The 14,748-nt window shown below is 43.0% G+C and overlaps 1 protein-coding gene across 1 annotated transcript; it reads right to left on the bottom strand.

The window, feature by feature from the left end:
• Positions 1 to 224: 224 nt before the first annotated feature.
• On the bottom strand, positions 225 to 2,712 carry LOC311118531 (NLR family CARD domain-containing protein 3-like; the record flags this gene model as incomplete). The annotated part of the gene is made up of 2 exons (XM_084193324.1): positions 2,387 to 2,712; positions 225 to 2,016 (listed from the first exon to the last, which is right to left on the bottom strand). Coding segments are annotated over exons 1-2 (2,072 nt in total), but the record flags the coding sequence as incomplete, so codon positions are not given.
• Between the last annotated feature and the right edge of the window lie 12,036 nt (positions 2,713 to 14,748).

Raw genomic sequence — 14,748 nt, 5'->3', positions numbered from 1 at the left:
CCTCACGACGCCAGGACAGCGGAGTCACTCACCACCTTCCGGAGACATTTGAAACCCCACCTCTTTAAGGAATACCTGGGATAGGATAAAGTAATCCTTCTACCCCCCCCCAAAAAAAAAAAAAAAAAGATACATAAATAAATAAAAATAAATAAATACAATTTTCTCTAAACTTAATATTTCTTCCTGATGATTAGTACTTAAATGTCATTTTATGTACTCACAGAGCAGCTCTGGAGGCCTTGACCACTGGCAGCAGCCTCAGAAGACCTTCCTCTGATCTGGAGTATTTCTTCAGGTCAAACACATCCAGCTCCTTTTCCGAAGTCAGCAACACAAAGACCAGAGCTGACCACTGTGCAGGTGACAGTTTGGCTTCTGAGAGACTTCCTGATCTCAGGTATCTTTGGATCTCCTCCACTAGAGAATGGTCATTCAGTTCATTCAGACAGTGGAACAGATTGATACACCTCTCTGGAGAGGGATTCTCCCTGATCTTCTCCTTGATGTACTTGACTGTTTCTTCATGGCTCTGTGAGCTGCTACTTGTCTTTGTCATTAGACCTCGTAAGTGCTTCTGATTGGACTCCAGTGAGAGGCCCAGAAGGAAGCGGAGGAACAGGTCCAGGTTTCCTGTCTCACTTTTTAAGGCTTTATCCACAGCACTCTTGTAGAAGGTAACTTTACGCTTGTGTCTGATCCTCACAGAAAAGTTGCTGGACGTTGATTGAGGTTCATCCATTAGATTCTCATTGTTGTTGATGAATGAGATGAACACATATACAGCAGCCAGAAACTCCTGAATGCTCAGATGCACGAAGCAGTACACCTTGTCCTGGTACAGCCCACATTCCTCTTTAAAGATCTGTGTGCACAATCCTGAGTACACTGAGGCTTCATTGACATCAATGCCAGCCTCTTTCAGGTCTTCTTCATAGAAAATCAGATTGCCCTTCACAAGCTGTTGAAAAGCCAGTTTTCCCAGTGACGGAATGCTCTCTTTATTCCAGTGTGGACCTGTCTCTTTTTCCCCAAGATACTTTTCATTCTTCTGTTTGGTATGAAACTCCACAAGGTGTGAGTACATCTCAGTCAGAGTCTTGGGCATCTCTTCTCTCTTATGTTTCAGCATGTGTTCAAGGACTATTGCAGAAATCCAACAGAAGACTGGAATGTGGCACATGATGTGGAGGCTCCTTGATGTCTTTATGTGTGAGATGATTCTGCTGGCCAGGTCCTCATCACTGAATCTCTTCCTGAAATACTCCTCCTTCTGTGGGTCATTGAACCCTCGTACCTCTGTCACCTGATCAACACACCCTGAAGGGATCTGATTGGCTGCTGCAGGTCGGGTAGTTATCCAGAGGAGAGCAGAGGGAAGCAGATTTCCCTTGATGAGATTTGTCAGCAGAACATCCACTGAGGTTGACTCTGTGACGTCACAACAGATCTTGTTCTTCTGGAAGTCTAGGGGCAGTCGGCACTCATCCAGACCATCAAAGATGAACAGAACTTTGTACTTGTCGTAGTTGGAGATTCTTGATTCTTTGGTTTCCTTTGAGAAGTGATTGAGAAGTTCAATCAAAGTGTGTTTTTCCTCTTTCATCAAATTCAGCTCCCGAAAAGGGAATGGAAATACAAATTGGACATCCTGATTTGCTTTTCCTTCAGCCCAGTCCAGAATGAACTTCTGCACAGAGACTGTTTTTCCAATGCCAGCGACTCCCTTTGTCAGCACAGTTCTGATAAGTTTGTCGTGTCCAGTTAAGGGTTTGAAGATGTCGTTACATTTGATTGCAGTCTCTGGTGTTGCTTGTTTCCTGGTTGTTGTCTCAATCTGTCTCAGCTCATGTTCATTATTGACCTCTCCTTTTCCACCCTCTGTGATGTAGAGCTCTGTGTAGATCTTATTGAGAAGTGTTGGGTTTCCTTGTTTAGCGATCCCCTCAAATACACATTGAAACTTCTTCTTTAGATTATATTTGAGTTCACGTTGGCAAATCACAGCAAGATCATCTGAATGAAGAAATAACACAGAGGATATTAATATTACGTCTTTTTTAATGCCTACAGTATTCTAGGACTGTTATAACATTTTTTTATTATAATAATTTATTCGCTTAACTGACTGTATAAATGTGTAAATGTTTTCATAATGCATTACAGACTGGTGTGACTGATTATATTATTATTGGTATTATCTCTCTCTCTCTCTCTTAATTAATCAACACAACACATCCCTGCTGCTACATGATGAGGTCACTAGTTGTTATGTTAAGGCTGCTACAATATCATTGAGTTACACAGATACTTTAGCTGTACTTTAGCTACAGCTTTTAAATGTTTGTTATAAAACAGCATTCAACATGAGGCAGACAGCTCTTACTTTTCTCCAGTGTGTCAGCAAGCTCCTTCTGGTTCATTTTCCTCAGGACGTGCAGTGTGATCTTCAGAGCCCCCTCTCTGGCACTGCTCTCCTGCTTCTCATCTTCAGCATCCACCACTTCATTATCCTGCTTCTGACTCTCAAAGCCTTCTGGGAGTTCTGGACTAAGAATCCTCTTGAACATCTTCAGCTCGTTCTTCACAAATGTCATAATATTCTCTTCAAGCAACTGAAATAAATCAAGTAAATAAGTTAAGCAAGAGACTAAATGCTTTCTCATTAACACATTAATGAATGATTGACAGATCAACTTTACTTGAGGTAAACAAAAACAAATGTACATAACAGGACCACATACACTGAATATGGAGGCCAGGTCTGTTTGATGACTCTGGGAAGACTGACCACTGAGAATCTCTGACTCTGATCTCTCCTGTTGGTTTCTGGGGACAAAACATGAGATTACATCTCCTCATCCAGGGAGTGCACACGCACACACACACACACACACACACACACACACACACACACACACACACACACACACACACACACACACACACACACACACACACACACACACACAGGGAGGGAATGTTGTGTTTGTTAAATATTGTTTCAGGACTATGAAAATGGAAAAAAGGATTAGCCTATGGATTTTGAAAACAACAAAAATAAATGGGAAAATGGGAGAGGAGAAATGACTAGATACAGTGTTGTTTAACTCACTGACCATGACCCATGAGTTCTTCTTACTTTTGTTCAGTAGAAAAGTCTCCCTCTCTGAAGTATATAGGAGGTTCCATAGACTTGTCACTCTTCATGGACACACAGCTGGGTACAGGGGAGGCTGGTCTCTCCTGCTTGATTGGACTTCAACACAACAGAGACTAACATTACGTCTCTCATCTACTCTGAGCTCAGATGGGGAAACATGAGAAGAGTTTCATTCCAAAACACTATATATACATTTTCAGAAATGTTTGTAAATTAGCTTTTATAGTTTAAAGTAATTATGAAAGAGATTGGTGTGTTTTTTCACTATCTAATCATGGCAGGGGGTTGTTCAATGAAAGAAATTTATTTGTTTAAATCTATCACTTGATGTTTTTTTTTCAGAGAGACAAATAATCATGTTTTTGTGCAAAATGCTATATATATATAGAAAAAGGTATATCATACACTACAGTTGAGGAACAATGGGAAAGTAATTCTGCTTTGAAAGATGATAAACTTGTAACTTCACTTTTGAGAAAATAGCCTTTGATTGTTTTGGTTCATCTACTGGAGAGCTCTTCTTTGTCTACAGTGGTGTTACTTTGGCATATATATATATATATATATATATATATATATATATATATATATATATATATATATATATATATACAGTGGGGAGAACAAGTATTTGATACTTGGATATTTGGTTTTCCTACTTACAAAGCATGTAGAGGTCTGTCATTTTTATCATAGGTACACTTCAACTGTGAGAGACGGAATCTAAAACAAAAATCCAGAAAATCACATTGTATGATTTTTAAGTAATTAATTTGCATTTTATTGCATGACATAAGTATTTGATACATCAGAAAAGCAGAACTTAATATTTGGTACAGAATCCTTTGTTTGCAATTACAGCGATCATACGTTTCCTGTAGGTCTTGACCAGGTTTGCACACACTTCAGCAGGGATTTTGGCCCACTCCTCCATACAGACCTTCTCCAGATCCTTCAGTTTTCGGGGCTGTCGCTGGGCAATACGGACTTTCAGCTCCCTCCAAAGATTTTCTATTGGGTTCAGGTCTGGAGACTGGCTAGGTCACTCCAGGACCTTGAGATGCTTCTTACGGAGCCACTCTTTAGTTGCCCTGGCTGTGTGTTTTGGGTCGTTGTCATGCTGGAAGACCCAGCCACGACCCATCTTCAATGCTCTTACTGAGGGAAGGAGGTTGTTGGCCAAGATCTTGCGATACATGGCCCCATCCATCCTCCCCTCAATACGGTGCAGTCGCCCTGTCCCCTTTGCAGAAAAGCATCCCCAAAGAATGATGTTTCCACCTCCATGCTTCACGGTTGGGATGGTGTTCTTGGGGTTGTACTCATCCTTCTTCTTCCTCCAAACACGGCGAGTGGAGTTTAGACCAAAACGCTCAATTTTTTGTCTCATCAGACCACATGACCTTCTCCCATTCCTCCTCTGGATCATCCAGATGGTCATTGGCAAACTTCAGACGGGCCTGGACATGCGCTGGCTTGAGCTTGGGGACCTTGCGTGCGCTGCAGGATTTTAATCCATGACGGCGTAGTGTGTTACTAATGGTTTTCTTTGAGACTGTGGTCTCAGCTCTCTTGACCAGGTCCTGCCGTGTAGTTCTGGGCTGATCCCTCACCTTCCTCATGATCATTGATGCCCCACGAGGTGAGATCTTGCATGGAGCCCCAGACCGAGGGTGATTGACCACATCTTGAGCTTCTTCCATTTTCTCTGTTCAAATATTTTTTATTGAACACACACAAGAATGGTGTATAGGTATGAAAGACATGTGTACAGTTCTTATCTAAACATAAGAGAACAGACATGAACAACAAGACCCAGAGTTCTGGACACAAAACAAATATTACAAAACACGACATACAGAACAGGGACAGGTAGAAAGAAAAAGGTTAAATGTAACCCCCCCACTTATACCCCCCTTTATCCCCCCCCCTTATTCCACCCTATTCCCCTCCCGACTGCTCGAGTGTCGGGGCCAGCACACGCTGCCCAAAGGTAGATTACAATATGACAATTGAGAGTGCGTTAAAAAGTACAAATTCACAGCGCCGACTGGTCCAGGTAAGAGAGGAAAGGCTGCCAGATTTGATAATTTATTGTTCAGAATATATCTAATTCTTTCTAAGTGTACAGTTTTTGCCAATTCGCTGAGCCATAATTTGGTAGAGGGCGCTTCCCTCCTTTTCCAAAACAACAAGATTAATTTTTTTGCCGAAATGAGACTGTAAGAGATGAGTTGTTTTTGGGAGTTAGTTAATCCGTTTAGGGAATCGGACACTCCCAGGATTATCAGAAGCGGGTCTGGGTCTATTGAAGTCTCCAGAACTTCAGAGAGGACCCCAAAAATTCCACACCAATTACCATACAGACTAGAGCATAGGGCAAAGCAGTGGAGTAGTGTACCCTGCTCAGCCTGACATTTATCACACATAGGGGATGTATCAGGAAATATCCTATGCAGTTTTGTTTTGGAATAGTGTAATCTGTGTAATACCTTCAATTGTATGAGACGATGTCTGGAGTTAATGGAGCAGGTGTGGATATACTCCAAGCTATCCTCCCAGTCTGCCACCGAAATATCAGTCCCTAGTTCTTCCTCCCATTTTGCCTTAATGGCATCAGTAGAGGGTGCGCTAACAGATTGAAAAGCGTCATATAGACGAGATATCAGCTTGTCTGAGGTGGGGCATATTTTTATGCATCCGTCAAACATGGAAGGTTTAGCATTCTCAAATGTTGGGAGGTGTTTTCTAACATAGTCTCTAATTTGTAGGTATCTGAAAAAGTTACTTCTGGGAAGGTTATAAGTTTCCCTCAGCGCTTCAAAGGAAGCAAAGGTCCCTCCTATATATATATCCCCTATGGTACTTATCCCCAACTCTCCCCATCGCTCAAAGGTGTTATCAAGGTTAGAGGGGGCAAAGGAGGGATTCCTGGCAACAGGGAGCATGAATGATATTGGTCTAAGCTCAAAGTGGACTTTAATTTGCTTCCAGATTTGGACTGTGCTATGTATAATAGGATTGTTACGGTAAAGTGACATCTCCAGATTGACAGGTGACAAAATCACAGCACCAATAGAGAAGGGGTGACACTCCTCCCGCTCCATGCTAAACCAGCTGGATGGCGGGGGTGCGTCATCCAGCAAAAACGTAACAGCGCGGAGGTTGCGGCCCAATAGTAAAATATAACATTTGGGAGAGACAATCCTCCTTCCATCTTGGATTTACACTGGTGTTTTTTACCTATCCTGTGTGTTTTATAATCCCAGATGAAAGGATTGATAATAGAGTCCAGTTGTTTATGAAAGGATTTAGGTATGAATACTGGTATAGGTAGAACAGTTGTAGGAGGAAGACCATTTTATTCTGTATCCCGAGAAGGTACCAAACAAATTAATCACCTCATGAATAGCTGGAATACTAGCTTGGGGTTCTGTTACATTGAGGAGAATATCATCTGCATATAGGGAAATCTTATTTAGAGTATCTTTAGTATTATAGCCGTGTATTGCTGAATGAGATCTGATCGCTTGAGCGAGAGGTTCAATAATTAGGGCGAAGAGCATAGGCGACAGCGCACAACCCTGCCTTGTCCCTTTGTGAAGGTTAAATCGGGGCGACAGTGATTGGTTAGTGAGTATTCTCGCACAGGGGTTCCTATATAAAAGCTGGATCCAATTTATGAACCCATCTCCAATATTACATTTCTGTAGGACCTTGAATAGATAGGGCCACTCAACTTGGTCAAAGGCCTTTTCGGCGTCAAGAGATATAACCGCAAGGTCCACATTAGGTAACCTCTGAGAATACATAATGTTGAAGAGGCACCTGAGATTGAAGAATGAGTTTCTGTTAGGGATAAAGCCGGTCTGGTCCGAATGGACCAATTTGCCAATTAAAGTGCTAAGCCTGTTAGCCAGAGTATTTGCTAAAATCTTTTGGTCTGTATTAAGGAGGGATATTGGTCTGTATGACCCTACCTCTTCCGGATCTTTACCCTTCTTATGTATACCTGTAATAAACGCCTCATCCAAAGCCGATGGGAGACCTCGATCCTCATTGGCCCGAACCAACATTTTGTGCAGGTAGGGCGAGAGCATGTTGCTGAATGTTTTATAGAATTCACCAGGGTATCCATCTGGGCCCGGGGTCTTGCCACTCTTTAGAGATTTAATTGTTTCTCTAATTTCTTCAAGAGATATTTCCTTATTCAGGAAGTTAGAGTCTTCCTGGTTTAGGGCAGGAAGATTACAGTCCTCCAAAAAGTTTTGCATAATTAAGTGGTTAGGATCCGCTTTAGATGTATATAGAGTCTCATAAAACTGACGGAATCTGTCATTGATGTCTTTGTGGGAGGAGAGTAATTCCCCAGATGCAGATTTAACTTTGTGAATCATTCGGTCACTCACATTTTTTCGAAGTTGTCTGGCGAGTAATTTGTGTGGTTTGTAACCAAACTCAAAATATTTTTGCTTGGCATAGAGAAAAGATTTAGCAATTTTAGCCGAGAGGATCTGATTGTATTTAAATTTTAAAGACATAATTTGTTTATGTTTCTCCATAGATGGATGTCTAGCATTCTCCCTGTCCAGTAAGTGAATTTGTCCCTCCAGTTCTACCAATTTTTTCCTGTTTTGCCTACTCCTGGCAGTCTGAAAGGAGATGATACAGCCTCTCAAATAAGCCTTCAGCGTTTCCCACAATAATGCTGGGGAAGTCTCTGTGTTGTCGTTGGTATCAAAGAAAAATGTAATTTGGTCTTTAAGATGTTCACAGAATGTTGGTTCTGTGAGGAGCTGAGGGTTCAACCTCCAGACCCTCTCGTTTGGTATGCTGTCACCCAATCTCAGGGAGAAGGTAAGTGGACTGTGGTCAGAGATTATAATATCATGATATCTCACATTACAGGTATAGGGGAGTAGTTTAGCATCAACCAAAAAGTTGTCAATTCGAGTATATACATTGTGAACATGAGAGTAAAAGGAGTATTCCCTACCCATAGGATTAGAGATCCTCCATATATCAAATAAGTTCGAATTTTTTATGTAGGTATTCAAGAATTTGCTTGAATAGGAGGTAGGGGTTCGCTGGGTAGAGGATCTATCCAAATATTGGTCTAGTACACAGTTAAAGTCCCCTCCAATGACCAGATTAGTATGGGAGATATCTGGAATCAGGGCAAGGACTCTTTTGAAAAAAGAGGGGTTATCAATGTTTGGCCCATAGATATTTAGTAGAGTTACAGAAGTAGAATGGATCTCTCCTATTACGATCACATAACAACCCTCTTTATCCACAATAGTGGTTTTATGTAGAAAGGGAATTCCTTTCCGTACCAGAATCGCTGTGCCTCTCGTTTTGGCAGAGAAGTTAGAGTGATACACTTGCCCCACCCACTTACATTTAAGTCTGTTATGAGATTTGTTTTTCAGATGGGTTTCTTGCAAAAATATAATATCAGACTAAAGTGCTTTCAAGTGGGCTAGGACCCTGCCTCTCTTAATTGGTTCGTTTAAACCCTTGACATTCCAGGAAGTGAATGTAAGTCCCGCCCTCCTCTCATTTGTAGTTCCTATGGTGGCCTGCATAACATGTAACTCACTAAAAAGGTAAGAAAGCGCACCAAACCATCACAATCAGCATATGTAGCACCTACACCCGAGCAGTATCCAACCCACCCCTCCCCCCCGCAAGCACCTTTAATCTCCACCCTGTTCCCCTACTTTCCCCAACCTTTACCCCCCCCCCCCCCCCCATCAATCCACATTTAACAGGCATACACACATAGGACAGAAAAAAACATGAAAATAAAAATAACAAACACATTGTCTGGCCGATGCCAAAAAAGCACGGCGCGACCTCGAACAAGAGGTAAAACCCAAATAAAATCCCAACTATACGCTCACCTCTCACTATCCTAGAACTTCTACTAACATATGAACTGAGGAGGCTCCCGCACTTAAAGTGTTCAATTAGCATCTAATAAACCTAAACAGAATAAGTTGCAACTTAAACATATTGCGCACTTAAGGTTCATCTTGGGTCAATCCCTGAGATAAGCAAGATGTATCATCACAAGATTCTATTGCTAAGCAATGCCGGTCTAAACATAAACCATCAGTAACCGACATAGACAGCAGTACAGTTACATATTGTGGATTAGGAGATGGGAACAAGGATTTTGATAAATTTAACGTACCCCCCAATAAAAAATACAAAAATGGAAATACAAAAATGGAAAAAAATGTTAAATAATAAAAAAAACAATTTTTTATTTTCAAATAATTAAAAAAAAAATGTGATTTATATATACATATGTGCACACATACACATATACACATCCACACACACACACACACATACATACATGTGCATACCTACATACATACACACACACATACGTATATATATACGCACACACACACACACATATACACACGTATACACACACACATACATACACACACACACAAACCCAAAAAAATATATACATATAAAATAAATATTCTTAAATATATACAGATACATACACACGCATCCACACCTACATCCATACACACACAACTACATACACAAACATGCATACCCCAGAATAATAATCTATATTCATTTAAAATATACACATACATAATACTAAAATGCTAAGAGAAAATAATAATAAAGTACAAATAATAATTATTATATGTACGCACAGGAATAATGTAAGAATTGAAAAATAAATAACGAAACAAAACAAAAATGGGGGAATATAAGTATATCCATCCGAAAGTGTCAATGATCCGACCTGGAAGGCCTCCCAAACAGGCATCGCTCTAAACCCAGTCGGAATGAAAGTGAAATTAACGTTAAGTGAGAGCTCTGACCGCCCTCCATTGGTCAGCTCATCATCGTATTACATGTTTGGTAGCCCTTGCTGAGACCGTTTAATACGGTTTCACCCGTTATGGTATGGTATGGATTCGAGTCCATGAGCAGACCTTAACACACAATGACAAGGCACTCTAACCTGTACGGGGGATTGGTGTATATTCCCGGATAAACTTCTCTGCGTCCAAAACCGAGGAGAGCCAAATCTTCTCCACGGAAGGCGGGGTAATTCTTAGTCTTGCAGGGAAGAGCAAGGCTGGGCGAAGATGGAGTTTGTAGAGTTTGGTCATGACATCTCTGTAGCCAGCGCGGTGCTTTGCCACATCGGGCGCATAGTCCTCATTGACACGAAAGGGGTGCCCTTTATGTAACAGGTTGCCCCTCATTCGAGCCTCACGCAGGATAAGATCCTTGGTCTTGAAACTGTGACAACAGATGATTACTGGGCGAGGACGCTGGCCCGGTCCAGGCACTGGGACAAGGGCGCGATGTGCACGGTCCAGTAGGGGATCCGACGCCAAAACATCCGGTCCCATTGCATCCTTCAGTAGCTTGGCGAAGAAGTCGGTGGGGCGAGAGCCCGCCTCCACCCCTTCTGCCAGACCCACCACGCGAAGGTTATGACGCCTGGATCTGCCCTCCAGGTCGACCACTTTCACAGAAAGCGTCTGCACATTATCCTGCAATGACGTGCATAGCTTCTCTAACTCGTCGATCCTACCAGCGTTGAATTCAGAAGCTTTCTCAAGGTCCACAATACTCTGGCCCTGTGAAGCGACCGTTCGAATGGTGCTCTCGATTTTAGTGTCCAGTTCAGCAATAGTAGCCTTAAGATCCTCCGCTATAGCAACACGTAGTTCTCCCAAAGCCCGGGTAAGTTCTGTAAGTGTCACGTTGTTACCTGTGCCTTCCGCCATGTTTGTCTCATTGTTTGGTGGGGAGTAGGCCTCTGATGTGGATTTATTGTCCTTTGGTCGCTTATTACTAGGCATTTTCACATAGAAAGTTACAATATTGTATTAGAAAGCAAAGTTTGTTGTAACAAGTGCAATAAAGTAAGTTAGGTTAGATTATTTCGCAAAAAAGTTGCCGTTCACTCCAACATGCTAGCTCCGCCCCCCAACTTCTTCCATTTTCTAATAATTGCACCAACAGTTGTTGCCTTCTCACCAAGCTGCTTGCCTATTGTCCTGTAGCCCATCCCAGCCTTGTGCAGTTCTACAATTTTATCAGTGATGTCCTTACACAGCTTTCTGGTCTTGGCCATTGTGGGGAGGTTGGAGTTTGTTTGATTGAGTGTGTGGATAGGTGTCTTTTATACAGGTAACGAGTTCAAACAGGTGCAGTTAATACAGGTAATGAGTGGAGAACAGTAGGGCTTTTTAAAGAAAAACTAACAGGTCTGTGAGAGACGTAATTCTTACTGGTTGGTAGGTGATCAAATACTTATGTCATGCAATAAAATGCAAATTAATTACTTAAAAATCATAAAATGTGATTTTCTGGATTTAGGTTTTAGATTCTGTCTCTCACAGTTGAAGTGTACCTATGATAAACATTACAGACCTCTACATGCTTTGTAAGTAGGAAAACCTGCAAAATCGGCAGTGTATCAAATACTTGTTCTCCCCACTGTATATATGGTTAATTAACTAAATGTATGGATGGCGCCGGAGAAGATGGCTGCCATTTTACAGCCCTCTAACCAATTGTACTATTATGTGTGTTTTTTCGTGTTATTTGAAATTTATTCTGTACATAATGTTTTTGGCATCGTCTCTTATAACCAAAAAGAGCTTCTGGATATAAGGACAGCGATTACTCACCTCGTATTGGACTAATATTTTTTCTTCAACGAGTCGGACACGAAGGATATCCTACATGACACCTGACAAGGCCCATAACCCTGTCATTCGCAGGAGAAAGAGACACAGACATCGTGGACGTAGGGCGGGGTGCCTTGTAAGGATCCGACGGCGAGCGAGTAAACTGCCTCTTCCATCAATCCTATTAGCCAATGTTCAATCATTTGAAAATAAATTAGATGACTTAAGATTATGGTTATCCTACCAACGGGACATTCAAAACTGTATTTTCTTCGTCGTGGCTGAACGACGACATGGACAACATACAGCTGACGGGATATACGCTACATCGGCAGGATAGAACGGCTGACTCCGGTAAGACAAGGGGTGGCAGTCTGTGTATATTTGTAAAGAACAGCTGGTTCACAAAATCAAATACTAAGGAAGTCTCAAGGTTTTGCTCGCCTGAGGTAGAGTATCTTATGATAAGCTGTAGACCACACTATTTACCAAGATACTTTTCATCTATATTTTTCATAGCTGTCTATTTACCACCACAAACCAATGCTGGCACTAAGATTGCACTCAACGAGCTGTATAAGGCCATAAGCAGACAGGAAAACGCTCATCCAGAGGCAGCGCTCCTAGTGGACGGGGACTTTAATGCAGGGATACTTAAATCCGTTCTACCTAATTTCTACCAGCATGTTAAATGTGCAAACAGAGGGAAAAAAAACTCTAGACCACCTTTACTCTACACACAGAGACGCAAACAAAGCTCTCCCTCGCCCTCCATTTGGCAAATCTGACCATAACTTTATCCTCCTGATTCCTACTTATAATCAAAAACTAAAGCAGGAAGCACCAGTGACTCGGTCAATAAAAAAGTGGTCAGATGACGCAGATGCTAAGCTACAGGACTGTTTTGCTAGCACAGACTGGAACATGTTCCGGGATTCTTCAGATAGCATTGAGGAGTACACCACATCAGTCACTGGCTTCATCAATAAGTGCATCGATGATGTCGTCCCCACAGTGACCGTACGTACATACCCCAACCAGAAGCCATGGATTACAGGCAACATCCGCACTGACCTAAAGGGTAGAGCTTCCTCTTTCAAGGAGCGGGACTCTAACCCGGACCCTTATACGAAATCCCGCTATGCCCCCGACGAACCATCAAACAGGCAACGAGTCAATACAGGACTAAGATTGAATCGTACAGCCGCGAGCTGCCCAGTGACACAAACCTACCAGACGAGCTAAACCACTTCTATGCTCGCTTCGAGGCAAGCAACACTGAAGCATGCATGAGAGCACCAGCTGTTCCGGATTACTATGTGATCACGCTCTCCATAGCCGATGTGAGTAAGACTTTTAAGCAGGTCAACATTCACAATGCTGCAGGGCCAGACGGATTACCAGGACGTGAACTCCGAGCATGTGCTGACCAACTGGCAAGTGTCTTCACTGACATTTTCAACATGTCCCTGACTGAGTCTGTAATACCAACATGTTTCAAGCAGACCACCATAGTCCCCGTGCCCAAGGACACTAAGATAACCTGCCTAAATGACTACCGACCCGTAGCACTGACGCCTGTAGCCATGAAGTACTTTGAAAGGCTGGTCATCGCTCACATCAACACCATTCTCCCAGAAACCCTAGACCCACTCCAATTTGCATACCGCCCCAACAGATCCACAGATGATGCAATCTCTATTGCACTCCACACTGCCCTTTCCCACCTGGACAAGAGGAACACCTACGTGAGAATGCTATTCATTGACTACAGCTCAGCGTTCAACACCATAGTGCCCTCAAAGCTCATCACTAAACACCTCCTTCTGCAACTGGATCCTGGACTTCCTGACGGGCTGCCACCCAGGTGGTAAGGGTAGGTAACAACACATCTGCCACGCTGATCCTCAACACGGGGGCCCCTCAGGGGTGCGTGCTCAGTCCCCTCCTGTACTCCCTGTTCACCCATGACTCCAACACCATCATTAAGTTTGCCGACGACACAACAGTGGTAGGCCTGATCACCGACAACGATGAGACAGCCTATAGGGAGGAGGTCAGAGACCTGGCCGTGTGGTGCCAGGACAACAACCTCTCCCTCAACGTGACCAAGACAAAGGAGATGATTGTGGACTACAGGAAAAAAAAGAGGACTGAGCACGCCCCCATTCTCATTGACGGGGCTGTAGTGGAACAGGTTGAGAGCTTCAAATTCCTTGGTGTCCACATCACCAACGAACTATCATGGTCCAAACACACCAAGACAGTCGTAAAGAGGGCACGACAAAGCCTATTCCCCCTCAGGAGACTGAAAAGATTTGGCATGGGTCCTCAGATCCTCTAAAAGTTATACAGCTGCACCATCGAGAGCATCCTGACTGGTTGCATCACCGCCTGGTATGGCAACTGCTTGGCCTCCGACCGCAAGGCACTACAGAGGGTAGTGCGTACGGCCCAGTACATCACTGGGGTCAAGCTTCCTGCCATCCAGGAAGGCCCTCAAAATTGTCAAAGAATCCAGCCATCCTAGTCATAGACTGTTCTCTCTGCTACCACACGGCAAGCGGTACCGGAGCGCCAAGTCTAGGTCCAAAAGGCTTCTCAACAGCTTCTACCCCCAAGCCATAAGACTCTTGAACAGCTAATCATGGCTACCCGGACTATTTGCACTGCCCCCCCCCCCCCCCCCCACCCCCACCCCATATTTTTACGCTGCTGCTACTCTGTTAATTATTTATGCATAGTCACTTTAACTCTACCCACATGTACACATTGCCTTAACTACCTCAACTAGCCGGTGCCCCCGCACATTGACTCTGCACCGGTACACCCCCTGTATATAGCCTCCCTACTGTTATTTTATTTTACTTCTGCTCTTTTTTTCTCAACACT

Source organism: Coregonus lavaretus, assembly GCF_964263955.1.
Source record: "Coregonus lavaretus genome assembly, contig: HAP1_SCAFFOLD_3311, whole genome shotgun sequence".
Classification (NCBI taxonomy): Eukaryota; Metazoa; Chordata; class Actinopteri; order Salmoniformes; family Salmonidae; genus Coregonus; species Coregonus lavaretus.
The sequence above is the reverse complement of the archived record's forward strand: the minus strand, read 5'-3'. Positions and strand labels throughout refer to the sequence as shown.